Source organism: Rhinoraja longicauda, chromosome 9, assembly GCF_053455715.1.
Source record: "Rhinoraja longicauda isolate Sanriku21f chromosome 9, sRhiLon1.1, whole genome shotgun sequence".
In the NCBI taxonomy this organism is placed as follows: Eukaryota; Metazoa; Chordata; class Chondrichthyes; order Rajiformes; family Arhynchobatidae; genus Rhinoraja; species Rhinoraja longicauda.
The window spans coordinates 24742994-24770783 of NC_135961.1; the positions used below are offsets into that span (position 1 = coordinate 24742994).

The 27790-nt window shown below is 40.8% G+C and overlaps 1 protein-coding gene across 7 annotated transcripts in view; it reads left to right on the forward strand.

Moving 5' to 3' along the window:
* mta3 (metastasis associated 1 family, member 3) overlaps positions 1–27790 on the forward strand; it is a 168492-nt gene that overhangs the window by 78276 nt on the left and 62426 nt on the right. For 6 of the 7 annotated variants that reach the window (XM_078404982.1, XM_078404976.1, XM_078404978.1 and 3 more), the window contains 6 exons: positions 6682–6870; positions 10868–10942; positions 13646–13704; positions 16444–16571; positions 22033–22184; positions 22956–23172. In XM_078404982.1, coding sequence (XP_078261108.1) covers positions 6682–6870; positions 10868–10942; positions 13646–13704; positions 16444–16571; positions 22033–22184; positions 22956–23172 — 820 coding nt within the window. Of the gene's footprint in view, positions 1–6681; positions 6871–10867; positions 10943–13645; positions 13705–16443; positions 16572–22032; positions 22185–22955; positions 23173–24359; positions 24450–27790 lie in introns of those variants that run through there. The other variant, XM_078404983.1, reaches the window with a different exon arrangement.

The window sequence follows — 27790 nt, forward strand, 5'->3', positions numbered from 1 at the left end:
AATTGGAACAGCTGTTATCGAGCAAGTTCAAAGCTGACGATAGAAATTGATCGTTTGCTTTCATGATGTGGAAAATGAAGTTGATGAGCCAATCAGCCATGGTCTAATGCAATGATAGAATTGCTTGATTAGTTGAAAGGTCATTCTTCTCTGCCCATTTTCATTTGCTGATCACATTTAATTTAAAAGGCATTAAATGGCTGGCATCTTCCCAGTGAGATCACACCAGTTCTCCTCGTACACATTTAGGGGTATATTGCCATTATAAATTTGGCGTTTGGCTATGCATCCCTTTCCCTGGTCTATGTAAATATCTTAAGAATTGATATGGGGATGTGATATCAGTAACCCACTTAGAGCTGAGTGGAACGCTTGGTTAGATAAATATTTGGGACTTTAAAAAAAGCATGTTTATATACAAAGGGAGTTGATTTACAAAGATTGAAATATGCTGCTAGCTTGGATCTTTTATCATCTCATTGTACCTGAATTTGAATTGAATGGAATACTTTATTGTCACATATGACGAGTCACAGTGAAATTGTTTCTTGCATAGCCAAGGTATGCAAATAGTCGCCACTTAAGGGCGCTGACAAAGTTACAAAGTATAAACCGTATACCACAGGTCTCCCTTTGTTCTCCCCCCCCCCCCCCCCCCCTCTCCTCACTGTAATTTGACAATAAACTCAACTTGACTTAATCTAAATGCTGTGGTACCTCAAATGATCTAGAGTTGCAGATTTTGTTGGAGTGTAAGAGGCTTTAGAGATAATCTTTTGATATAGAATCATGAAAACAGACCCTTTGGCTCAACTTGCCCGCACGGTCTAATATATCCCATCTACAAAGAGCAGAGGGATCTAGGAGTGCGGGTGCATGGTTCCTTGAAGGTCGAGTCGCCGGTAGATAAGGTGGTCAAAAAGGCTTTTGGCACATTGGCCTTCATCAGAGTATTGAGTATAGAAGTTGGAAGGTCATGTTGCAGTTGTAAAAGATGTTGGTGAGGCTGCATTTAGAGTATTTTGATCAGTTTAGACCATGTTCTAGGAAAGATAAAGTCAATCTTGGATGAGTTCAGAGAAGATTTACGAAGATGTTGCCAGGACTAGAGGGTCTGAGCTTTAAGGAGAGGTTGAGTAGGCTGGGCCTCTATTCCTTGGAGCACAGGAGAATGAGGGGTGATCTTATAGAAGTGTATAAAATCATGAGAGGAATAGATCGGGTAGATGCACAGAATTTCTTGCCCAGAGTAGGGGAATCGAGGACCAGAGGACATAGGTTCAAGGTGAAGGTGAAAAGATTTAATAGAAATGTGAGGGATAACTTTTTCACACAAAGAGTGTTGGGTATATGGAACAAGCTGCCAGAGGAGGTAGTTGAGGCTTGGGACTATCCCAACATTTAAGCAACTGTTAGACAGGTACATGGATAGGACAAGTTTGGAGGGATATGGACCAAGCACATGCAGATGGGACTAGTGTAGCTGGGATGTTGGCCGGTGTGGTCAAGTTGGGCCTAAGGGCCTATTTCCACACTGTTATTACTCTATGGCTCTATGACTCCACACTAGTCCTACCTGCCTGCGTTTGGCCCATATCCCTTTAAACCTATCCTTTCTAAGTGTTTCTTAAACGTTGTGATAATATCTTTAATCCGATTTGCCAATGACATTTCATGACTCCTTCTTCTCCCCCCTTATTCCCTGCTTGAGTTTCTTTTCCTACTTCCTTTGCATCTCTCAAAAACCCCACCTGATTTCATCTTCTGAACCGTTGCAAATGTTTCCTTTTTCTTATTAACCGTTTATAATCTCTCATCATCTAAAGTTGCTATGGTTGTCCTTTCTCCTTACAGGAAACATACCGGTCCTGAACTCTGACCAATTGTCCTTTAAATGACTTCCGTGAGTCAGTTTTGAACTTGCTTGATAACGGCTGCTCCCATTTTACTTTCCCTCGTTGCAGCCTAATAATGATGTAATTTACCCTCCCCCTATTTACTAATTTCCTCAAAGTTCTGGACTTATTCTTATTCATAACTCTCTTAAAGCATATGGACGTGATCACTAGTCCCGCTGAAATGCCAGTCATCTGTCCAGACTGGTTTCCTAATGCAAGGGCCAGTATGGTCCTTCCTCTAGTCAAGAAACCCTCATGGATACATCTACCAAATTCCACCCTATCTACAGTAAGCCTCTTACACTTAGAAAGACCCAGTCAAAATAGGAGAAGTTAAAGTCACCCACTACCATAACCCTGTTGCATTCACATCTTGCCATAATCTTTTTTTTCTTGAGACTTTATTAGAAATTGAACTGCAGTTGTTTGTATTACCTAAGAACATGCACTAACTAATGAGTGCAGGACAATTGTGGATTTGTTCATTTTTATTTTTGTTGTCTTTAGCCTTGCTGTGGTCCAATGCTGGGTGATGGTGCTGCTTTATTGATGAAAATAAGACCAACTGGAATTATGAAAATATTAGTCGTCTCATCAGGCCTGTGAAGAGGAGGGATTTAAAAAAGTTAATCTGACCCTTTATGAAAGTGTAGAAACGAGGAACTGCAGATGCTGGTTTACAAAAAAGAAACAAAATGCTCGAGTAGCTCAGCAGGTAAGGCAGCATCTAAACATATGGACTAGTGATGCTGCCTGACCCGCTGAGTTACTGCAGCACTTTGTGTCCAATTATAAAAGTGCATTGATTGAAAAAACAAAATTGAATACATTGGATAGATATTGCTGAATTAATGAAGGAGCAACAATTGTTTCCTGCAAATTGATGAATATTAAAGAAGCCCTTTTACGTTGACTCCTGTTTGGAATAGTGATGCTTTAAAAAAAAAATTGTCATTGCAGATATGTAGCAAGAATATATTGTTTGGTAGTTTGGAATACTTGGGCATTTGTTCTACCTTTAGTTTCGTATAACTTGTTTACACTCTAGGTTTAATCATGTTGAATTATTAACCAAGGCACAAAGTATACCCCATTCGTAACAAGGGCAGAGAGCCCCTTGTCCTCACCTTCCACCCCATCAGGTGTCGCATACAGCATATAATCCTCCAACATTTTCTCCACCTCCAACGTGATCCCACTACTGGCCACATCTTCCCATCTCCACCCCTTTCTGCTTTCCACAGAGACCGTTTCCTCCGAAACTCCCATGTCAACTCGTCCCTTCCCACCCAAACCACCCCCTCCACAGGTACTTTCCTGCAACCGCAGGAGATGCAACACCTGTCCCTTTACCTCCCCCCCCCCACCCCCCTCGACTCCATCCAAGGACACAGACAATTTTTCCAGGTGAAGCAGAGCTTCACTTGCACCTCCTCCAACCTCATCTACTGTATCCGCTGTTCCAGGTGTCAATTTCTCTACATCGGCGAGACCAAGCGCAAGCTCGGTGATTGTTGCGCTGAACACCTCCGCTCAGTCCATCTTAACTTGCCTGATCTCCCGGTTGCTCAGCACGTCAACCCCTCCCATTCCCAATCTGACTTTTCTGTCCTGGGCCTCCTCCATTGTCACAGTGAGGCTTAGAGCAAATTGCAGGATCAGCACCTCATATTTCGCTTGGGTAGTTTACACCCCAGCGGTATGAACATTGACTTCTCTAACTTCAAATAGTCCTTGCTTTCCCTCTCTATCCCCTCCCCCTTCCCAGTTCTCCCACCAGTCTTACTGTCTCCGACTACATTCTATCTTTGGCCCACCCACTCCCCTGACCAGTCTGAAGGGTCTCGACCCAAAACATCGCCCATTCCTTCTCTCTATCAATGCTGCCTGTCCCGCTGAGTTACTCCAGTATTTTGTGTCTACCTTCAAGTAAAACCACTTAATTAATTCAACTAATGCAATGTAATAGGGGTGTAATCACCATGTTGTTTCTTCTCAGCAGTGAATCTTCTCTGTCCAGCCACTGCAGATGCAATTACATTTCACCATAAAGGTGCAGTTGCAGCAGCAAACAAAAGAATGGCACAGTAGGATTAGTGAATTAAAAACTGAAGTTCGTTTTATAGACTATTTAGGTTATTGTCAAGTGTACCGAGCGAGGTACAGTGAAAAGCTGTTTTGTCGCATGCTATCCAGTCAGTGGAAACACCATACATATTACAATTCAGAGGAAAAGTAAGAGATGAGTAAGTTTATGTAGGGAACAAAATTACCACATATGCACTGGAGGCTACTGTTGAAGGAACATAAAGTTATTGGGGATTACTCGGCCTGATGAGGTAAGTAGGTGAGGGCAGAATTGGAGGCAATAATATCAGAGGGGGGGATTCGAGCATGGATTGGGAATTTGAAGTAGTTGTGTATCAGGAGCCAACATAATTGGGATTTTAATGCTGATCCCAGAGTTTAAGGGAGCATGTGCTGAAATCTGTAGAAAGCATTATGTAAGAAATAGGGGAAAGAATTGTGAGAATTGATGTGGTAGCCAGAATGTCAGCATTTAATGAAGAATGGAAAGCTGAGCTTTGATCCTTGAGGAAACCTCCAAAACCTCACCTTTTTACACACTTAAATGTTGCGTAAGATCATGGGTCTCTTACCCAGGGTGGGGGAATCAAGAATCAGGAACCGGAGGACATAGGTTTGAGGTATGAGGAGCAAGATTTAATATGAATCTGAGGGGCAAACTGTTTCATTCAGAGGCTGGTGAGCCTCATGAAATGAGCCACCAGAGGAGGTAGTTTGTTAAAAAATATATATCTTTTTCAAACTTTTGTTATGGGGAAGAAATAATTTATAAGTTTTTCAAATAACTATTAAGTAGTGTAAACTTAATCATGTGAGGCATTTCTGTCTAATTTGAATGAATGAATTATAATTTACTTCATGCTAAACTTTGGACTTTGTCTATATTTGTACATTTTATTTTACAAACCAAAAGAATGTTGGCATTCTCAATCTAAGCCTAAGTAGATTTTCTTTTGCATAGTGCTCCGATGTGCTAGTCACCCTTTTGGTAAATCAAAACAAAAATAGCTGGAAATCTTCAGTATGTCTGGCAGCATCAATGAAGAAATAGAAATGAATCATTTGTATTTCAGCTCAAACATTTTTCTTCTGATCTGGAACTCACTGGTAAACTGTTCAAAATGAGAAGGAATAAAAATTAAAAGCTGCAGGAAAATAAATCGAATGGCATAAAGTTCTTGAGCGGGCGACCAAAATGGTTAAAGCACAAAGGACAAAACACGACTTGATGAGAAAAGTTTAAAAAAATGCACACCAAAAATATTAAATATTTCTGAATAGTCTAAACTGAATGGAGAAGTGCAAATGCTAGGAAGGTGGAGAAGACTTCAGCAGCCCATGAATACATTGAGAGAAATAATGCATTTGAATAGACCATATTGTCCATTTTGAGTATTCTGACCCTTCGGTCCCACCTCATGTATCGACATATTTTCTTCCCTCGTCTCTGGAAGCCACATCATAACCCTTCCCCAGTTAATGGTGGTTACTGGTTGGTTCTTAAAATTAAATGTCAAGGCTAGAAGACTGCATGTCACCTTAATAGATAAGTGAAATACAATTATTTGACCCTGCATTGAGAATCTTTGGAACAGCATCAAGGCCAGAAAGGGCATAAATTAGATCATTAATGTACAATATAATTAGGTTGCCCTACATTGTTATTTTAACACTCTCTTTGAAAATTTATGTTTGTTTGTTAGCATGTTTTAGAAGTCCAAAGTTTGAAATCTGCTCAATTCCCTGAATACTAAACAAAGTGGTTTAACTGGTAAATGCAAAGTACACCCATTTTAATGTGCCTAGCAAGCTGGTAAACAAAGTTCTTCAAATTCAATGCAGATAGCCTCCTCTGGGTTTAATGTAATGATATAGTGGGTCTGTCAACAGGAAATCCTGCTTGCTCTCTGAATGTTTGGTCTTGTTGCTGGTTTAGAAAGAAAACATGCATTTATAAGGACCAAATATTTGAATAGGAAATAAATTAAAATTTTCATATGCATGAAAACACTGAACTGCTTATAGTTTAGCTTAGACGTACAGTGCGGAAACTGGCCCTTCGGCCCACTGAGTCCATGCCCACCAGCTAATGTTCCCGTACACTAGCACTTTCCTACAGACTGGGTAATTAATGATTTTTACTGAAGCCAAAGTAACCTACAAACCTGCAAGTTTTTGGAGTGTGGGAAGAAACCGGAGCACCCATGCGTTCACAGGGAGAACGTGCAAACTCCGTACAGACAGCAACCATTGTCAGGATTGAACCCGGGTCTCTGGCACTGTTGGCAGTAACTCTACTGCTGCACCCCCATGCCACCCCTATAGTTTTAGTTTTTAATTTGTTTAGTACTAGTAGTTGTAAAACATGAACATGTTCAGTAGCCCTTTGTTGTTTTCCATTCTCCAACTTTCCGAATGCTTGCTCACTTCAGTGCCTCATTCTCCTCTTGATTGTCATGGATAAATTCACCTTATGCTTCGTACTCCAGCTATCTTGAATATCATTCTTTATCTACCAGGGGATAGTTGCCCTTGACTTGAAATGTGACTTTGTTTATTTAGTCAAGAGAGATCAGACAGGATAATTACATAATTCTGTCTTGTTTTTGAATGCTTCATCATAATGGAAATTTGTGTCTTCCCTTTCTTTGTATCACTTCTGGTATCTATTTTTAATTTTATTTTCTTCCATCAGTTCCACGCAATGGACACTTTACACAAGCACAAGTATGACTTGACACATGCAATCAGCATCTTAGTACCACAGGGCGGTCCTGTTCTCTGCATAGATGAAATGGAAGAATGGTCAGTGTCTGAAGCTAACTTGTTTGAAGAAGCATTGGAAAAGTATGGCAAGGATTTCAATGACATCCGACAAGACTTTGTAAGACCATAGGATTATTTCAAAGGTTCAATGGTACTTTATTGTCACATGTACTGAGGTACAGTGAAATATTTTTATTGTATACAGTTCAGTACAAAGTACTTAGATACATCTTAGATAAGCATCTCAGATACAGTACAAGTGTATAAGTAATAGTACACTGAGACAGTATACAGAGTCGCCAGATTTGGTGCCATTTTCACGTCCCAGTTGTTGTAAGTGCAGGGTTCTTGACCTGGCCCATTGTCCTGGTGGTGTTGCAGGCTCATAGAGTCATAGAGTGGTACAGTGTGGAAACAGGCCCTTCTGCCCAACTTGCCCACACTGGCCAACATGCCCCAGCTACTCTAGTCCCACCTGCCTGCATTTGGTCCATATCCCTTCAAACCTGTCCTATCCATGTACCTGTCTAACTGTTTCTTAAATGTTGGGATAGTCCCAGCCTCAACTATCTCCTTTGGCAGCTTGTTCCATACACCCACCACCTTTTGTGTGACAAAGGGTCGGCTTGGCCAAGCATAGCCATGGTGTCTCTGCCTCTCCTCCACTGCAGCGGAATTATTTTTTCTTAAATTACTTATTCTTGTATCATTAATGCATTGAGAGAGATTGTGTAATACTGCAGGAATTAAGTTATTTTCACACATTTGCTCTGATAACATGAACATTTAGAACATTAACATGAACTAGATAGAGCTCTTAAGGATATTGGAGTCAGGGGGTATGTGGAGAAGGCAGGAACGGGGTACTGATTGAGAATGATCAGTCATGATCACATTGAATGGCGGTGCTAGCTCGAAGGGCCGAATGGCCTATTCCTGCACCTATTGTCAATTGTCTATTGTCTATTTCAATGTTTTGGGCTGCAGAGAATTAGCATGATTAAGTGGATATGGTCTTTGGAGGTCAATACATACCTGTTAAAAAGCTTGTATCGCTTTGATATCACCTCTTCTCTAGCCAACGATGGGCCATTGTGGCTCCACCCTTCCTTAGTCATCTGTTGCTGGCCCTGATTTGTTCTGGCCTTTTCCTACCACTAATTCCCTCCTCTCTCCATTTTCAGTCTGAAGAAGGGTTCCAACCTGAAACGTCACTCATCCTTTTTTTCCAAGGACGCTGCCTGACCCGCTGAGTTACTCCAGTACTTTGTCTATTTCCTGATGTAAAGGAGATGGGAATCAGAGGAAAATAGAAAAGGGGAAATAAACTAAATTATTTTGGGGAAGAAGCATACTGGAAGGAGGAGGAAATGAGATCAGGATCAGTGATGCGAGAAAAGAAGGAATGTGCTTGGTTCCTTATCATGGGTTTTCAACTTTCCATCTGGGCTTTTAAACTTTTAACCTTCTGTCTATTGATTTCGTTTCTGTGGATGCTTTCTGCAATTTTAAGTTTACTTTCCACACTGATAAACCAGCCACATGTGCGTGAACCAATTTCACTTACCAGAAAGTGCTTTTGGATGCATCACTCCTGGATGAGCTTGATGCTTTCTATGTACGCATCGAAAGTGAGAACATTGATGTACCTTCTCAAGCCCCCCCCCCCACCCCTTGAGGATGCTGTGATCCCAATCACCAAAGTTGATGTTGAAGGGTCCTTCATGAGGGTGAACCCTTGGAAAGTGAGCGGACTCTCTTAATAAGGGGTAGGCCATTTAGAACGGAGATGAGGAAAAACTTTTTCAGTCAGAGTTGTGAATCTGTGGAATTCTCTGCCTCAGAAGGCAGTGGAGGCCAATTCTCTGAATGCATTCAAGAGGGAGCTAGATAGAGCTCTTAAGGATAGCGGAGTCAGGGGGTATGGGGAGAAGGCAGGAACGGGGTACTGATTGAGAATGATCAGCCATGATCACATTGAATGGTGGTGCTGGCTCGAAGGGCCGTATGGCCTACTCCTGCACCTATTGTCTATTGTACCTGGCCGCATTCTTAAAATCTGCGCTGACCCACTGGGTGGAGTTTCTGTTGACCTGATCAACTTTTTACTGCTAAAGTCTGAGGTCCCCACTTGCTTTAAAAGGTCATCAGTAACGCCATTGCCAAAGAAGAGTAAGGTGACATGTCTGGTGACTATCAATCAGTGGCACTAATCTCCATGGTGATTAAATTATTTGAGTGGTTGGTTATTTTGCATATTAACTCCTGCCTTAGTAAGGACCTGTAACCACGACGATTTGCCTCCTGTCACAACAGATCTACAGCGAATGTGATCTCGCTGGCTCTTCATTCTGCTCTAGGACAGTAAGAACATGTAAATCAGGCTGTTAATTATCGACTACCAGCTTGGCGTTCAACACTATTGTCCCCTCCAAACATATCATCAAACTCAGCGAACCGTCTCTCTGCGTATACCTTTGCAATCAGATCCACAACTTCCTCAGGGGAAGACCACAATCAGTATGAACAGGCAACAAAATTTCCACCTGAATTACCATCAACACAGGACCACTTCTCGGCTGTTAACTCACTCTCTACCCATGACTGTTCAGGCAGACATCTTTAAATTCATTGCTCTGCCACCATTGTTGGATGAGTAACAGGTCAGAGTACAAGAAGGGAGATCGATAATCTGATTCAATGGTGGCCGAATGACGACCATGTTCCCAATCTTGTAGACTTCAGAAAGGGGAAGCCAGGGGTCCATGAAGCCCATCGATGGGCTTTGACCAGCGGGGGAGAGAGTATCTCTGATCTGTACTGGATCCAGCACATTGATGCAATCACAAAGAAAGCTCATCAACACCTTATATTTCCTTAGAAGACTGAAGAAATTTGATATGGCGCTGCTACCATAGGGAAGGTACAGGACCCTGTGAACTGTGATCACCAGTTTCAAGAGCAGCTTCTTCACAGCAACCATCAGGCTCTTGAATAGCGCACTTCATTAACCACTAGCTCAACAACTATGATCTTCTATGCACTGCGATTTGTGGTTGCACTACAAACTTAATTTAGTTACTCTATTACCATTATTGATTATTATATGTTGGGCGTTATTGTGTTAATGAGCGTGTAAAGTTGCAGCAAGTAGGAATTCTACAGTTCTGTTGCTGGCTGGTCCACATGACAATTAAACAGTCTTGTCTCTTGAGATTTCTGTCACTGAATCTCAGGCCATCTTCACATTTCCACTTTAAGTAATTTCCTTGCTCTTTGGGTGCACCCTCTTCAAAGTACTGAATGTGGCTATAAAATTCAATTCCATAATGCTCTCTTTTCACCATCATAAATTTGAAAATTGATGTATTTGATGTAGTAGGGAAGATGATAATGATCATTGCTAGTTTCCTATCACTTTGAAAACTTGACCAGGCACCTTTGATATAATTTCCACATCAGAGGCGTACATAATGATACCATTGACTATGGACAAGATTATGGGCTGCAGTGTCCTGGGGTAATCTGTTATCGGACACTCTTAGACCAACATTATCGGCAAGTGTTGTCACCATCACCCACACAAAGCACACGTGGAATCCTTTCTCTCCAGTTGTTACCAAAGCTGTTTTTCTTGCTTCAAGAGTCCTTGAAGACATCATCATTTTGCAATGAGATGCTTGCCACCTGAGACCTTGCTTGCTGGAACATTACTTCTCGCCAACGTATTCATAACATCCTTAATGCCCATCACCAGTCTTTGGTAACTCTTTATCTTTCTGTCTCCCGATAATATTATACTGTGGTAGACAATCTTCATGTGATTGCTCTCAAAGTATTTTGCAGAGCTAAATTCTTGATTTCCATTTTTATGCACCCACCTGATGTCTTGTCCAATGCTAGCATGTAGAATACTTTAGATTATTTGTGTTTAAAGTTAAGTCAACCTTGTGAACCGTAAATCAAATTTTACCCAACATTCCATTCACATTTGACTGCTTTCAATGTGTTTATTCTTCACTTTGAAAATTTGGCTGATGTTTAAAGACATTTAGATTAGAATAAATTCTGCACTTATTTGTAGCTTGGTGTAATGGTCAATATCTTTTTAATAGCTTCCATGGAAGTCACTCACAAGCATCATAGAATACTATTACATGTGGAAAACGACAGATAGATATGTGCAACAGGTAAGTAAAAAAAATGTTATTGACTATTTCTTGAATTTATTGAACTGATAACAGTTTATTGACACACTCAGACTAATTTCATTGTTTTTGGATAAAACAAAATTATATTAAATACAACGGCTTCTTAATGTCCAGAAGGAAATATTTGTGTATATTCTAAATTTACAGTTATATTCCATTAAAACAATATAAACAGTTTCCTCTTATTCTGAGAATTTTGTACATTTGAACTTTAGATTAGAATTTCAACAACATCTTCTTTGCAAAGTTAATACATGTTCTTTTTAAAAAATAACCTGAGAATAATAGTGGTGATTTTCTTTACTTTTTACTAAACTACCCAAGCTGAATGATTATGCTTCATTTACACGTAAAATTGCTATATATTGTTGATATCTAGTTTCATGCATTGTGGCAGAGTTATTGTGTTGATTAAGGTAAGGTTTCATTTGTGCAGGAAATCTGTGTTTCGGGCACATTGCACATTAACATTATGCTCCAATTCATTTTGATGGTCAATATATCACTGGGACTACGGCCTCGAGTTCATAAGACAAAGGAGCAGAATGAGGCCATTCGACCCCACTCGAATCTGCTCCGCCATTCAATCATGGCTGATCTATCTTTCCCTCACAACCTCATTCTCCTGCTTTCTCTCCGTAACCTTTGACACCCTTACTAATCAAGAACCTATCCCAAACCATGCTGTGATGCATCCCGATAAAATGCTTTCTACAATGCATTTGCAGAATTGGATTGGAGTAACTAATGTATGCGGTGGTATTCCCAAGAGTTCAGTAACTGAACACAGTCTGATATATATATATATATATATATATATATATATATATATATATATATATAAACATATAAACATAGCACAAAAAGTAAGGAAATTTGTGTTTGGTAGATTATTTCTTTGTTGTAACAATGCTTCTTGGCAATAAATTTTATACCGTTGGACAACCTGTTTATTTCCCTTTTAAATGGTGCCACATTTGTAAGGAACATGCATTTGTGGGATGACCAGCAGAGCTGAGTATATGGGTTGCGCCCATGAAAAATTTGCCAAATCTTCTCTGCCAATGCCAAACAGCTTATTCTGCTGTTGCTATTGACTCTTGTTTTGAGCTTCTGGTACCCCCAGGTGCTGACAATCAGGTGCCTGATTGGCACCTGATTGGCAGCATCTGTGAGCATGGGCCCTCCTACAGTGGTCAGTAGGTGTCTGCTCCAAGAATCGGCATGCCACGTTTGACTGATCTGGATAGGGACCATGCGATAGGGCGACTTCAAGCTGGTGTTCCGCAAAACCAAGTTGCGGCATTATTTGAAGTGAGCCCTAATACCATCTCCAAAGTGAAGGCCAAGTTCCATATAACGGGGGATGTCAGAGACAGGCCGCGAAGTGGGCGTCCCAAGAAGACGACACCCGAAGAAGACCGTTTCCTCACCCTGTCAGCACTTAGGAACCGTAGGCTGTCTTCTACAGATTTGCAGTCAAGGTTTGCAGGACGATATGGCCGACGGCTCTCTGCCCAGACAATTCGGAACAGACTGCACGCAGCCGATCTCCGGTCTCATAGGGCTGCCAGGAGGCCTGCCATGACTGCCCTTCACCGTCAGGCCCGTTTGCGCTGGTGTCGGCAACACGTGCACTGGAACCTGAACATGTGGAGGAACGTTATGTTCAGCGATGAGTCCAGATTCTGCCTATGGCAGTTGGATCATAGGGTCAAAGTGTGGAGAAGACGCGGAGAACGCTATGCTGATTGCTGCACCGATAGAGTAACATCTTTTGGTGGAGGCAGTGTGATGGTGTGGGGCGGCATCTCCCTCACTGGAAAAACGAGGCTTGTCATCATTGGAGGCAATCTCAATGCAGAGAGATATCGAGATGAGATTCTGCAACCAGTGGCAATCCCATATCTCCACAGTCTGGGACCGAACTCTATCCTCCAAGATGACAATGCTCGCCCCCACAGAGCAGGGTTTCTCGGAGACTACCTCCAGAATTTGGGAGTGGAGAGGATGGAATGGCCTGCCAGCAGTCCTGACCTCAACCCCATTGAACACTTGTGGGATCAGCTTGGGCGTGCTGTTCGTGCCAGAGTGACCAACACAACCACATTGGCTGACTTGCGACAAATGCTGGTTGAAGAATGGGATGCCATCCCACAACAGTGTGTGACCAGGCTGGTGACCAGCATGAGGAGGAGGTGCCAGGCTGTTGTGGCTGTGTATGGTTCTTCCACACGCTACTGAGGCTCCTGTTTATTAAATGAATAAATTGTTAAATTGCCAATATGTCTTGTTTCTTCAGACTTCAATCATCCAATCCACCAAACAACACCGAACAAGAGTCAATGGCAGAATAAGCTGTTTGGCACTGGCAGAGAAGATTTGGCAGATTTTTCATGGGCGCAACCCACATACTCGGCTCTGCTGCTCATCTCACAAATGCATGTTCCTTACAAATGTGGCACCATTTAAAAGGGAAATAAACAGGCTTTCCAACGGTATAAGATTTATTGCCAAGAAGCATTGTTACAACAAAGAAATAATCTACCATACACAAATTTCCTTACTTTTTGTGCTATGTTTATATATATAATTGATAGATGTTGTTTTTGATATATATTGAAATATTGCATACAGGTTTCAATTTCCTTCTAAATTATATATATATTTTTTTAATTTTAGAAACGGTTGAAGGCAGCTGAGGTGGAGAGCAAACTGAAACAGGTGTACATTCCAACATAGTAAGTTTCTGTAAACCAGGGTACCAATGTAATGGGTGAAATGTTGTCATATTGTTTGTAAGACCTAATTTCGAAATATTGTTTACCTCATTTACTGAGATAGCCGTTGGATAACTTCAAATCTTGTTTCCCTCATTACAACATTCTATCCTTTTCCATTTACCCACTCATTTTTTTTTATAAAGAATTATGCTTTGCTGGTAATCAATGTAAAAATAATTCACATTCTAATGTCGACCAGCAATTTTTGTTAAACTAATTACACATTATCAGTGTTTGAGTTAGCCTAATCACTATGATGTACGTCATTGACTACCAATATTTACTCTTCTCTATCTACAATGTAGAGAGACATTTACTCTATCTATGGTATCACAAAAAGCTGGAGTAACTCAGCAGGTCAGGCAGCATCGCAGGAGAGAAGGAATGGGTGACGTTTCGGGTCGAGACCTTTCTTCAGACTGATGTGATCAGAAGGGTCTCAACCACATCAGTCTGAAGAAGGGTCTCGACCCGAAACATCACCCATTCTTTCTCTCCTGAGATGTTGCCTGACCCGCTGAGTTACTCCAGCTTTTTGTGACACCTTCGATTTGTACCAGCATCTGCAATTATTTTCCTACTTTATCTACAGTTAATTCATGACCTGTTAAGTATTTCTGGCATTCTTAGTTTTAATTTCAAATTTCCAGTGACATGCAATATGAGGAATACCAGACCTGGTGGAGTTTTTTTCTAATTTAATGTCAGTTTACAATTTAACAGCTCCTTCATGAAGATGTCAACTGCTAGTTCTGACAAAAGGTAAATATTGTCTTGAAACATTGACTCTATTGTTCGCTCCACTGATGCAGTCTGATCTGTTGAATATGCCAAGCATTTACTGTTATTGTTGAAGATTTTTATTCTTTCATTGTTGCTAGGTGCCAATCAGCACTGGGAGAAACCCGAGAGCAGAGTATTTACTATAGTTCAACAGCAGAGTGGAGAAACTATTGGCTAGGCAGTCAATGCTCTGATTGAATCCCACTGTGCCAGTTGTGGAATTCAGATACAACTAATTCAATACACTGGGAGTTAAAAATGAAAGGAAGGATAGTCGCAATAACTATAAAAGTATAAGATTTTTGTGAAAAACCCATCACGAGTCAAGAGTGTTTTATTGTTATATGTCCCATACAATGCAATTCTTACTTGCAGCAGCACGACAGATGTGTATGGGCAAATTCAACCCCCCCTGATGGGCTGCAGAAATCAGCTATGGGATTTCATCGGCCGGCTCCAGCTGGGCCGGACTTCCAGAGCCCTGGCTGCAGGGGGCAAATTCAACCCACCGATCAGCGCAGAAGTGCCGATGAGGTTGAGATTGGTCGTCTCATCCAGCCTAAGCACCACATATTGGGGGGGGGGGGGGGGGAGATTTCAAGTGCATTCTCGTAATTTTGTCTAGATTAAAGGAGGTGCCAGACCACCAGTTGCCAGAAAATTGGTATTAGCCTGGATTAGGGAGTATTAGCCACAAGGAGAGGTTGGACAGCCTCTGTTTGTTTTCTCTTGAACACCAGAGGTTGCAGGAAGGATGTGGAGGTTTTGGAAGTTGTGCAAAGCAGATTTACCAGGATGATGCCTGGATTAGGGAGTATTAGCCACAAGGAGAGGTTGCACAGCCTCTGTTTGTTTTCTCTTGAACGCCAGAGGTTGCAGGTAAACTTTATAGAAGTATATAGAACCATGAGAGGTAGAGAATAGGGTAGGTAGCCAGATTCTTTTGCCCAGGTTGGAAAAATCAAAACTAGAGGCATAGCTTTAAGGTGAGAAGGGCAAAGTTTAAAGAAGATAGGAGGGCAACTTTTTTTTACACATAGGGTACTAAGTGCCTGGAACCACCGATGGTGGTTGAGGAGGATATGACAGTGGCATTTGAGAGTCATTTGAATGTAGGGAAGGGGGGATATGGATTATGTGCAGGCATATAGGGATTGGACCAACATGCCTCATCACTAGTCCCACCTGCCTGCTTTTGGCCCATATTCCTCAAAACCTATCCGATTCATGTACCTGTCTAAATGTTTCTTAAACATTGTGCCTGCCTCAAACCTGCCTCAACTGCCTCCTCCAGCAGCTCCATACACCCACCACACTTTGTGCAAAAAAGCTACCCGTCAGGTTCCCATTAAATCTTTCTCCCCTCACCTTAAACCTCTGTCCTCTGGTTCTTGATTCCCCTACTCTGGGCAAAAGACGCTGTGCGTTTTTCCCGATCTATTCCTCATGATTTTGTACACCTCTATAAGATCACCCCTGACCCACCTGTGCTCCAAGGAATAAAGCCCTAGATTGCTCAACCTCTCCATATAGCTCAGTCCCTCGACTCCTGGCAACATCCTGCTAAATCTTTTCTGAACCCTTTCAAGCGCGACAACATCTTATCTTGCTTCCTCCTTTGAAAGTTTCCTTTGTTCAGCCAGCTGAGCACAACTTAATCTGATTCATTTGTAGAGCAGTCATTACCTGTAGCAGGGTCCTGAGCACTTTGAAAGTTTTTATTTTTTTAATTCTAATTTCATGATTATAAGAACAGAGCTGAATTCAAAGACAGAAATGTTTTGTGCTGGACATAATTCCAACTGAAGTTGCTGCATGTTCATCCCAAAACAAATATGTATTCTGGTGAATGAATTGTGTTGCAGTACTTGACTTTTTAATTGTAAATAAATGTTTGCTTTTTTTTTTGCATAGCAATAAACCTAATCCCAATCAGATATCGACGGTCAATGGAAAGCTTGCTGTAGTGAATGGTCCAGCTGGAGAGATGGCTCACCAAAACCAGAACTTGAGTGTAGGCCGACCATGTGAAAGTTGTTACAGTGAGTACCGTCCAAACTAAACTATTTTACCACAAGATCTGAAGCAAGCTCAGTCTGAAGAAGCATCTCGACTAGAAACGTCACCCATTCCTTCTCTCCAGAGATGCTGCCTGACCCGTTGAGTTACTCCAGCATTTTGTGTCTATCTTCGTTGTAAACCAGCATCTGCAGTTCCTTCCTACACGATGTATACTTGGAGTCAGAGGGTGTAAGCAAGGTATGAAATGCCTTGTTTAGCACCCTAGGGTTCCGACCCAAAATGTCGCTGATCCGTGTCCTCCAGAGACTCACTGAGTTACTCCAGCACTTTGTGTTGTGCTCAATAAACCCAATGCCGAAGAAGAAGACTAAGAAAAGTAAGGTAGCGTGCCTTAATGCCTCCCGTCCAGTGACATCCACCATTATGAAGTACTTAGAGAATGGTGATGGTGCACATTAACTCCAACCTCCCAGCCATTCTTGATCCACTGCAGTTTGCTTCCTGTCACAACAGGTTCACAGCAGATGCCATCTCCCTGACTCTAAACTCATGTCTGGAACATCTAGACAGCAACGACTCCTATGTTAGATTCCTATTTATAGACTATAATTCTGCCTTCAACACCATAATCCACCCAAACTTCCACGTTGCTAGTGTACTTGAGTTTGAACTAATTATATCTATGTATGTAATTCCCGGAATGGCGGGACTGTCGTATGTTGAAAGACTGGAGCGACTAGGCTTGTATACACTGGAATTTAGAAGGATGAGAGGGAATCTTATTGAAACATATGATTATTAAGGGGTTGGACATGTTAGAGGCAGGAAACGTTCCCAATGTTGGGGGAGTCCAGAACCAGGGTTCACTGTTTAAGAATAAGGGGTAGGCCATTTAGAACAGAGATGAGGAAAAACCTTTTCGGTCAGAGAGTTGTAAATCTGTGGAATTCTCTGCCTCAGAAGGCAGTGGAGGCCAGTTCTCTGAATGCTTTCAAGAGAGAGCTAGATAGAGCTCTTAAGGATAGCAGAGTCAGGGGTATGGGGAGAAGGCAGGAACGGGGTACCGATTGAGAATGATCAGCCATGATCACATGGAATGGTGGTGCTGGCTCGAAGGGCCGAATGGCCTACTCCTGCACCTATTGTCTATTGTCTATGGTATATCTGATTTGTTTGGATAGCATCAAAACAAAACTTTTCACTTTACCGTGGTACATGTGACAATAATAAACCTAAACCTAAATGTTTTAAATCACATGAATGTATTTGAGATGAAATGGAATCATTAATTTAGATATTCAATAGAATTTTACTATGACACCTTTTTTAAGTTTCTTATGTGCTGTTAGGTGACAGGGTTATAAGTTTTCTTAACGTAACTAAAATTGGTATATATAGTTTAAAACTGAATGTTCCCGTCAGCAAGGCAGTCCGTATTTGTGGTACATGATTTGCAATAATTGTGCTTCTTCAGGATGTCTATTTGAGAGGAAGTAGTATAATACCCTGATCGCTTATGACTGATGACAACGACGAGTAGGATAGGAACATGAAGGTACAAGGGATGAACATAAAATGGAAATGCAAAAAGTGATCTACTTTCGGGGTGGCACAGTGGTGCAGCGGTAGAGTTGCTGCCTTTACAGCGCCAGAGACCTGGGTTCGATCCTGACTACGGATGCTGTCTGTACAGAGTTTGTATATTCTTCCTGGGACCGCGTGGGTTTTCTCTGGGTGCTCCGGTTTCCTCCCACACTCGAAAGACATACAGGTTTGTAGGCTAATTGGCTTGAGTTAAATTGAAAATTGTTCCTAGTGTGTAGGATAGTGCTACTGTACGGGGCGATCGCTGGCCGGCATGAACTCGGTGGGCTGAAGGACCTGTTTCTGTGCTGTAACTCTAAACTCTCTAAACTTAACTATCCAAGAGGTGTACAATGCATTCTACATTGTACAGAAGCTGTGGAAAATCAGACTGGAATATTAGGAAGAATCTTCCCCTTTCCCCTGAGGGAAACCACCTCTCGTCTGGCTGGTTAGTGGCACTTTGCATTCACCTTCTGGACTCCTTGAAGTGTTCTGGGATCATTGACCAGTGGAACAGAAGGCTGAACCCCTGCCTGCGTTTAGGAACCCTGAATGTCTGTTGGATAATTAAGTGAAAGATAACTTATAATATTGCATTGCTGATTAGACTATTTATTTTGTGTGTAGGAGTTTTTGAAATTGGTTTGACATTCTCAGCATTACTTTGGGGTTTCTGATTAATGGAAGTCTATTACTCAAAGCTGGCAGATGGAGATATGTTGTTGTGTTGTGCCTGCACTGTATTCATATGTTCATAAGTTATATGAGCAGAATTAGGCCATTCGGCCCATCTAGCCTACTACGCCATTCAATCAAGGCTGATCTATCTATCCTTCTCAACCCCCTCCTGCCTTTGCCCTATAACCTCGGAGAGCCATTCTAATGAAGAATCTATCAATCTCCACCATAAAAATATCCATTGACAATGAATGAATATCTGTGACAATGAATTCTACAGATTCACCATCCTCTGATTATTCGTGTTAATCTTCACGTCACTATCTTTTGTAAAAATGTGCAGCATAAAACATGAGCATAGATAATAGTAAGAGAAGCAGGCCAATTGTTCAATCATAACAAACTCAAATAATTTGGTACGGTCACATCTAATCAATCTCAATCTCACTTTTATACCCCATCTTCATTTTCCTGGATTCCTTTACAGTCCAAAAGCCCATCAACAATAATAACTTCCATCTATGCAGCACATTTAACAGAGCAAAACGACCAAGACATCTCACGGCGATTATCAAATTAAAATTGATTCCAAGCTATTTAACTCGGGGCAGGTGATTAAAGGTATGGTCACATAGATAGCTTTAAAGAGCTGCTTAAAGGAGGAAAGAGAATTTGTGACATTTAAGAAGGAATGTCCAGAATTGCTCGCGGCAGATGAAGGCAAGTCTGCCAAAAGTGGAGCAATAAATTTGAAATTGGTTGAGAAATTTGAGAAGCCCAAATATCTTTGAGTGCTTGTAGAAATTGCAGAAATCAGATGGGATGAGACCATGGAGGATTTAGAAGTAGAGGAAGAACATTAATAAAAAAATTAAATTGGGATTTAATGACGCAAGAATAAGATAAATAAGAGAGTACAGGCGTACTAGAATTTGGACTGCAGTGTTTGCGGCAAATTTGGATTTTAGACTTTGGACATACAGCGTGGAAACGGGCCCTTCAGCCATCCGAGTCCACGGCGACTAGGGATCATACTCATACACTAGCACTACTTCGCACACTTGGGACAATTTACCGAAGCCAGTTAACCTACAAACCTGTACGTCTTTGGAGTGTGGGAAGAAACCGGAGCACACGGAGAAAAGCCACACGGTCACTGGGAGAACATACAAACTTTGTACAGACAGCACCCGTAGTCAGGATCGAACCCGGATTACTGGCACTGTAAGGCAGCAACTTTACCGCTGCACCACTGTGCCGCACCTTTGAACTACTGAATTTTGGTTGACTCCATTTTACACTGCAAAGAACAGGATATCTGTGAAAAGTGGGTAGATATCAAAAATAAATGAAGTGGGTATTATACTGTAGGCCTCCCAATAGCAGGAGATAGAGAACAGAAGTATAGAACGATTAAGGAAAAATGTCAAAGCAATAGGGTTGCCATATTGTGGGCGACTTTGACTTCCTCAATATTGACTGGGATTTCCAAGCAAAGAGCTTGGAGGGGGCAGGATTCGTTAGGTGTGACCAAGAAGGTTGGAACTGATAAGGAATCCAACTTGAGCAGCGGTCAACCTGGGCCCTGTATTGGGAAATAAACCTGGCCAGGTAACTGATGTTTTCGTGGATGAGCATTTAGGGTACAGTGTAAGTTTTAATACAGTTACGAATAAGTATAATTCTTGACCATTGGCGAAATTAATAAATTGGGATAAGGTAGATTATAACATTATTAGGCAGAGTGGGGATACTAAATTGGGAGCAGTTGTTATTGGGCAAGTCCACATCAAACACATGGGATTTGTTTAAAGACCAGTTCAGGTCAGGTTTCTGTTAGAAGGAAGGATAAGGATGGCAAGGTAATGGAACCTTGGATGACCAACGAGATTCTAAATGAGGTCAAAAACAAAAAACAAGCACATCTAAGGTTTAGGAAGGTAAAATCAGACAGGGCTTTTGAGGAATATAAAGTGAGCAGGAAAGAGCTCAAGGAGGCAATTAGAAGGGTCAAAAGGGGCCATGAGATATAATTGACAAGTCAGATTGAAGAAAATCCCAATTTTGTTTCATGTTTATTAAGCGCAAGAAGAACTGAGGAGAAGGTAGGACAACTCAAGGATACAGGAGGAAATTTGTGCTTGCAGTCGGAGGATGTAGGCTAAGTACTAAGCAAGTACCTTACATCTGTATTCACCAAGGAGGAGGTCATGGAGCACAGCAAGATCAGTGCAGGGTATACTAATTTGCTGAGGAAGTTTGACATCAACAAGGAAGTGGGTGTTGGGTGTCTTGAAAAGCATTAAGGTGGAGAAATCCCCAGGGGTCTGATGGTATCTATCCCAAGTTCTTGAGAGAGGCAAGAGAGGATATTGCAAGGGCCTTGACAAATATATTTGTGTCCTCTCTAGTGACAAGCGAGGTCCCAGAGGACTGGGACCCTCTGGGACTGCCAACATTGTTCCTTCAGTTAAGAAGGGAAGTAGAGATAATCCAGGAGGTCATAGGCCAGTAAGACACACGTGTGTGGTAGGAAAGCTACAGGAGAGGATTGTTTGGGATTGAATGTATTTGCATCAGAATCTGAAGAAGAGACCTGACCCGAGAGGTGGTGGGACCATTTCCTGCCTGACCTACTGAGTTCCTCCAGCACTTTGCTCAAGATTCCAGCATCTGCATTTCCCTGTGTCTTCATACATAGATAATAATCTGATCATGTACCCAGTGATTATTCTAAGACAAAATTTCTCAAAATAAACGCATAAAGGAATTTTACCAAGTCAGAATGTTGATTAGATATCAATCGACAGTGAATGTTTGAAAATGTGCTATCATGTTTACCTGTAATAGGGAAACGTTCACAGGACAACATTTGGACAGGTATATTGATAGGAAAGGTTTAAAGGGATATGGGCCAAACGTATGTAGATGGCATGAGTGCAAATGGGGCAGCTTGGTTAGCATGGGCAAATTGGGCTGAAGAGCCTGTTTCTGTACTAAATGACCCTGACGTTATTGTCGTTATTGATTTTGTCTTAAGTTTATAGCAATCTGTGATAAAATAATTCAGTAAACCACAAGTATTGGAATGGTCACAAAATTTGAAAGATAAATCAAATGAGTGCAATGTCTTAAGAAATTCTGTAATTTTTACAAATTTGACGGTTTTCATCTTTAGAATAATTGATTTTTGTTTTTCAATCTGCACTGTTTCAGCCACACAGTCTCAACAGTGGTTTTCTTGGGGACCACCTAATATGCAGTGTAGCCTTTGTGCTTTATGTTGGACATACTGGAAGAAGTATGGAGGCCTGAAGATGCCCACTCGAACAGAAGCAGACAAAATGTCACCACCGCATGACATCTCGGTAATAAGCAACGAGATCTGTACTTCCAAAATTATATTGATACTTGTGTTTGGCTATCGTGACTTCAATGTCAATAACAATGTCAATGGCAACAAACCGGTTAATTTTGGATATGCTTTTTATCCAAAAAAAAAGTTTTTTTGTTATTTAAGTCACACAAAGAAGCTCTTAGAAACTCATTGTTTTGTCATGTACAAAAATAAAACTATGATTATAGTGTATAAAAAACATTTTTGCTCGCTTTATCAAAGTGAGAAAGCTTTAAAATATGGCCCACGAGGCCATTGCCGTATTACCATTTCATCTTCTATCATTTAAAAAAGAAATCTATGAAAAGTGTACAAAGATTATCAGTTAATATCCAGGTTCAGAAAACACTGCCCAGTCAGGGATCATCACAAAGCCTTCAGATATGATTGATATTACATCATAGTAAAAATTGCTGTGATCATTTATTTTGTATATATGTGTTGCAAATTTGACCTGTGTCATGCAGAAATATAAACTGATGAAGTTGATCAGGCATGAATCTTAAAGGTAAAATCCACTGTTAAGGATTTATGGCAGCAGTCTATTTTATTGGCAATGAGAGAGCTAATGTTCATCATCTCATCTGCCTTAAAAATATTTTTTGTTTACATTTCGGTTAGAGATTTTATTTTACCAATTTGATTTACTATTATAACAGCGCCTGTTGTTTGTAACAATCTTACCTTTCCATTTGTAATGAGTTCACTTACCGATTATGTTTTTCTATTATTTTTTATAAAGGAACCACATTTAAGAGGCATCTTCCATCATGGCCAGCCAGGCGTGCCAATGCTAATCGACAGTCCAAAGTCTACTTTGAAAACACATCAGTCTTTCTTTCTGCAGACGACGCATCTTACAAAACTTGCCAGGCATGTCTGCAGAGATATTTTGCAGCTGAAACAGGCAGCAAGGAGACCATTTGTTCCAATTAACTGTGCTGCCGTTAAGGCAGAATGTAAGAACTTTTTTAATTCTTAGCTTTAATTTTCCCCATATTTTCAACCATTCCCCGTCTCATTGTTTGCAATAAATGAACTTATGACTTACTGCATTATTTATTTGTGTTGATTTTTTTTTAATTGCACTTCAGCCTTCTGCAGCTGTTTGTGTCATTCTGTAAGCAACTTCAAGGAAGACTGTCTGCTTCAAAATGTTAAAAAATCTGTAAAAGTGTGTAATTTATATTGTAATTAAAACAACACTGTGCAGTTATATTATTTTTAATACTTTAATAACAATAGTGATTGAAATATTTCCATGATTAATTAGTACAGATATTTAAGATGCGTAATAAATGAACAAATATGTAAAGTTTAACTGTTTTGTAATGTTGTTGGCATTGTTCTAGTTCTTGCCTTAACAGAAAACATGAATTATTAAACTATTTAAAATATATTTTGTTGTAAAAAAAGTTATACACTCCTTTAAATTGTACTCCGATTCTCATAATTTAGTTTTGTTGTAATTATACAACGATGAATTAAATACACAATATTTTAATCAATCTGAATGGTTACAAATAGATCTTTTAGCAGACATTCTTTCTTTAAGTCGGCTTATTGTGCTTTACATCTGCTGCTTTAGATGCAATCAAACTATCCTGGGCTATATGTGAAGTTTTAGAAATGCAATTTGACGCCATAAACCAAAGGATAAAAATCAAACCAATGATCTGAAGTAGAAGACTAGTAATTATCTAGCTGTAGACAGGAAAGGTCACGATAGAAATGCCTGTAGTTGTAGTGTTCTTGGGTCATCTTTTCCACAAGTGCTGCTGAACATTCTGCTACTAATATTCAGCTTACTTTGCAAGATGAAAATTATGATGGGATCCTTAAATAAAGGGTTTACCACAGCGGAGATCCTCCTAAATGTTTTAACATCTGTACCTAATCAAGATGAGCATGACTTCAACGTTGCAAGCCATGAACAAATGGTGATATAACCCATTAGCAGAAATGATTTGCACCTTTTGCAGCTGCACTTTTGTTTATTGTTCTTCATTTGTGCCTGTGGTAAATCATGTGATTCCTTTAAAAATGGTGCATGCAATTTCTAATAGTACATAATCGCAATCATCTTCATAAGTGTCCCAAATTGTGTAAGATGTCTGATTGACAGCAAACTCTTCTTCCAATGCAGAGATTGCTAGATTGGCAATTTATGAAATATGGAAAGAACTGGAAGGTGGAACATTCAAGCAATTATTCTGAACAAGCTGGCATTTTGTAACATCACAACTGAATACCAATTAATTAAATGCATGGATGTCTGCAGGATGCTTTTGATATTATAGGAAAGCTCAACATACATTTTCTGAATAAGTTGAGCTTTATATCAGCTGGATCTTAACTGAAAATGTGCTGATGTGTGTAAATGAATGGTTTAATTGGACTTTGAAAGTGCAAGATGTCAGCAGTTTATCCAGTGTTTCGTTTAAAAGATGGTAATGGTTTGACTTATCAGTTATGCTACTTTTTCCAGTTTAATTGGATAAGTAGAAAAACTGCATAGAAAAACACCTGACCTGTTATGAAGTTTGTAAAGACCAAGATGTATTTGAGATATTGTAGCTTTCTGATATCCGGAAAGGATCAGAAGGAGAAGTTAAAACAAGGCTTCATTTTTCACTCTGATCCAGGTAAATTGATTTTGGAGGGAGATGGGCCTGGGCTTCATTTACAATGTACCAGACCTCTGACGTAGGCTCTTGAGGGATTGCCATTCGCAAGAGCTGACTCTCACTGAGATGTACTATGTTGTCAACACTATTCTTGATTTGCATTAGAAGGCTGCAATGAACATGGGAAGAACTGTTGAAGAAATGCATACCGGATGTTATTATTATTGGTTTATTACCATGTGCATCAAGATACAGTGAAAAACGTTGCTTTGTCTGCTGTCTAGGCAAATCATACCATGCTTGAGTGTAGTAGACAATGCAAAAGAGAAAATAAACAGGATGCAAAATGTATTACAGCGACAAGGAAGGTTTTAAAAAGTGCAAGGCCCCTAATGAGGTTTGGGGGAAGATTGGGAATTCATTTCTAACATATGAGGGCCTATTTGAGAGTCTGTTAACAGTGGGGAAGAATCTGCTTATGAATCTAGCGATATGTGTTTTCAAGCTTTTGTACCTTCTGCTCAATAGGAGAGGGGAGGAGAGAATGACCGATGTTTGTGTTGTCCTTGATATGTTGGCTGCTTTCCCAAGGCAGCATGAAGTATAGATGGAGTGGATGGATGTGGGGGAGAGGCTGCTTTGTGTGATGGACTGGGTTGTGCTTGCAGTTCTCTGCAATATCTCGCGGTCTTGAGCAGAGCAGTTTCCAAACCAAGCTCTGACACCCGGATTGGATGCTTTCCATGGTGCATCTGACAGCACCAGCTTATGGAAGGAACGTTCAGAAGCCTGATAATGGGAGAAGAATTTGTTCCTGAGTCTGGAGCGTTCAATCTTCCATACCTTTTGCCTGACTGGAGCAGGGAGAAGAGGAATGACCGGGGGAGACAAGTCTTTGATTATGTTGGGAATAAACTGAATGTGTTCTGCCAACAGCAACATCTTCAATTTTGATTTACATTCTGTTCCTTTGTTCCTTGCATACAATCCAGGAATGGTTTTCGTGCTAAGATATTTATTACTACTGGAGAATAATACTCTGAAAGTACAACAATTGTTTGGTTTGCAAGTAAGAGTATGTGAAGCCACTGATCAGAATTTATATGTTCAGAGCAGTGTAATCTACACTATTCTTAATTAAGGTGTTTAAAAAAAAATCTATTGCAAGGGGCACCTGCTAAATTGCATGGACTGATTAAATAGCTAATTTTTCATCCTCTATTTTGTTTAAGTGAATTCTAAAATGAGACCTTCAGGGTTGTTTGTCGAGATCTTAATATATAATATGAGAATGGTAAGGTTGAAATGGTATTTTGGCTTTCTCACCCTGAAGAAGAGGGTCTCGACCCAAAATGTCACCTATTCCTTTGCTCCAGAGACGCTGCCTCACCCACTGAGTTACTCCAGCATTTTGTGTGTATCTTCAGTGTAAACCAGCATCTGCAGTTCCTTCCTACACTGCTCTTTTCTTGCTTGGTTTGATCTCCAGCATGTGTTGTTGAATTTTGAAACATGCCGTTGAGCAAAACTATCTCATGGATTGTTCCATCTGGGACCACAGGGCCTCTTTCATTTTCTAGCATTGTTACTGTCTGTCTAGTTGTGGAACCTGTGATTAACGGGTAGAGCAGAGAGTCTTGGGAGTATTGCCCTTTCCCATGCAAGAGGTAGGTAATGGTCTCTTTCCAGTTGCAAACTCAAAGACACTTTGCAGTGTCATGCAATTTTGACTGTCTTAAGGGATTGCATTGAGAGGGCCTTCCACACCAACATTTACTGTGCAAGCCCACATCCCGAGTGGATTTTTGGGCTCATCGCCCACCTGTGAAAGGTGAGGGGAATGATGGCATAGTTTGCCTGGGATGACCAATGCATATTCCACAGCATTCTCTGTGGGATATAGTGGAACCTAAAACATAGAAGCATAGAAGGTAGGTGCAGGAGCAGGCCATTTGGCCCTCCAAGCCAGCACCGCCATTCATTGTGATCATCCACAATCAGTAACCCGTGCCTGCTTTCTCTCCATATCCCTTGATTCGACTAGCCCCGAGAGCTCTATCTCACTCTCTTTTAAAGTCATCCAGTGAATTGGCCTCTACTGCCTTCTGTGGCGGAGAATTCCACAAATTCACAACTCTCTGGGTGAAAAAGTTTTTTCTCATATCAGTTTTAAATGGCCTCCCCTTTATTCTTAGCATTATCTATCATTCTTAACATTAGGAACATTTTTCTGCATCTAGCTTGTCCAGCCCTTTTATCATTTTATACGTTTCTATAAGATCCCCCCCCCTCCTAAATTCCAGTGAATACAAGCCCAGTCTTTTCAATCTTTCCTCGTACGACAGTCCCGCCATCCCGGGGATTAACCTTGTGAACCTACACTGCACTGCCTCAATAGCAAGGATGTCTTTCCTCAAATTAGGATGTCCTTCCTCTTCTAAAATAACCTAGAGACAGATAGTCATTAGGATTAGTTTGACTTTGGGCACAGCTTTCCTTTCCCTCTTACCCCCCCCCCCCCCCCCCCCCCCCCTCCTTTTTCTGGAGCAAGGTCTCAATCTTCACTCTCCAGCCAAAATAGTTTAGTTTATTGTCTTGTGTAATCGCAACAAAAGCATTTCACTGTACCTCGGTACACGTGACAACGTGACAACATGACAATAAACTAAAATAGAAGGTAGCTCAGGTGATTATGGCAGAGGTGTTTCAGGGAGAGGGTCTGATTCAGGCCATGTGGAACAACACGAGAGTCTAGTACGTTTTCACGAGGTTCCCACCAGTTACGGAAAGTGAGCAATCGCTTCATCTAACTGGCTTCTGTTTGACCTTGGCATCTTGTTCTTCACAGTGTTCTGTACAGATTTGGTGCCCATAACTAGATCCCCCACAACTTAAAGTAATCAAATTTTGCTGTAGAACGATACAAAGAATTCATCTACCCATTTTGTTT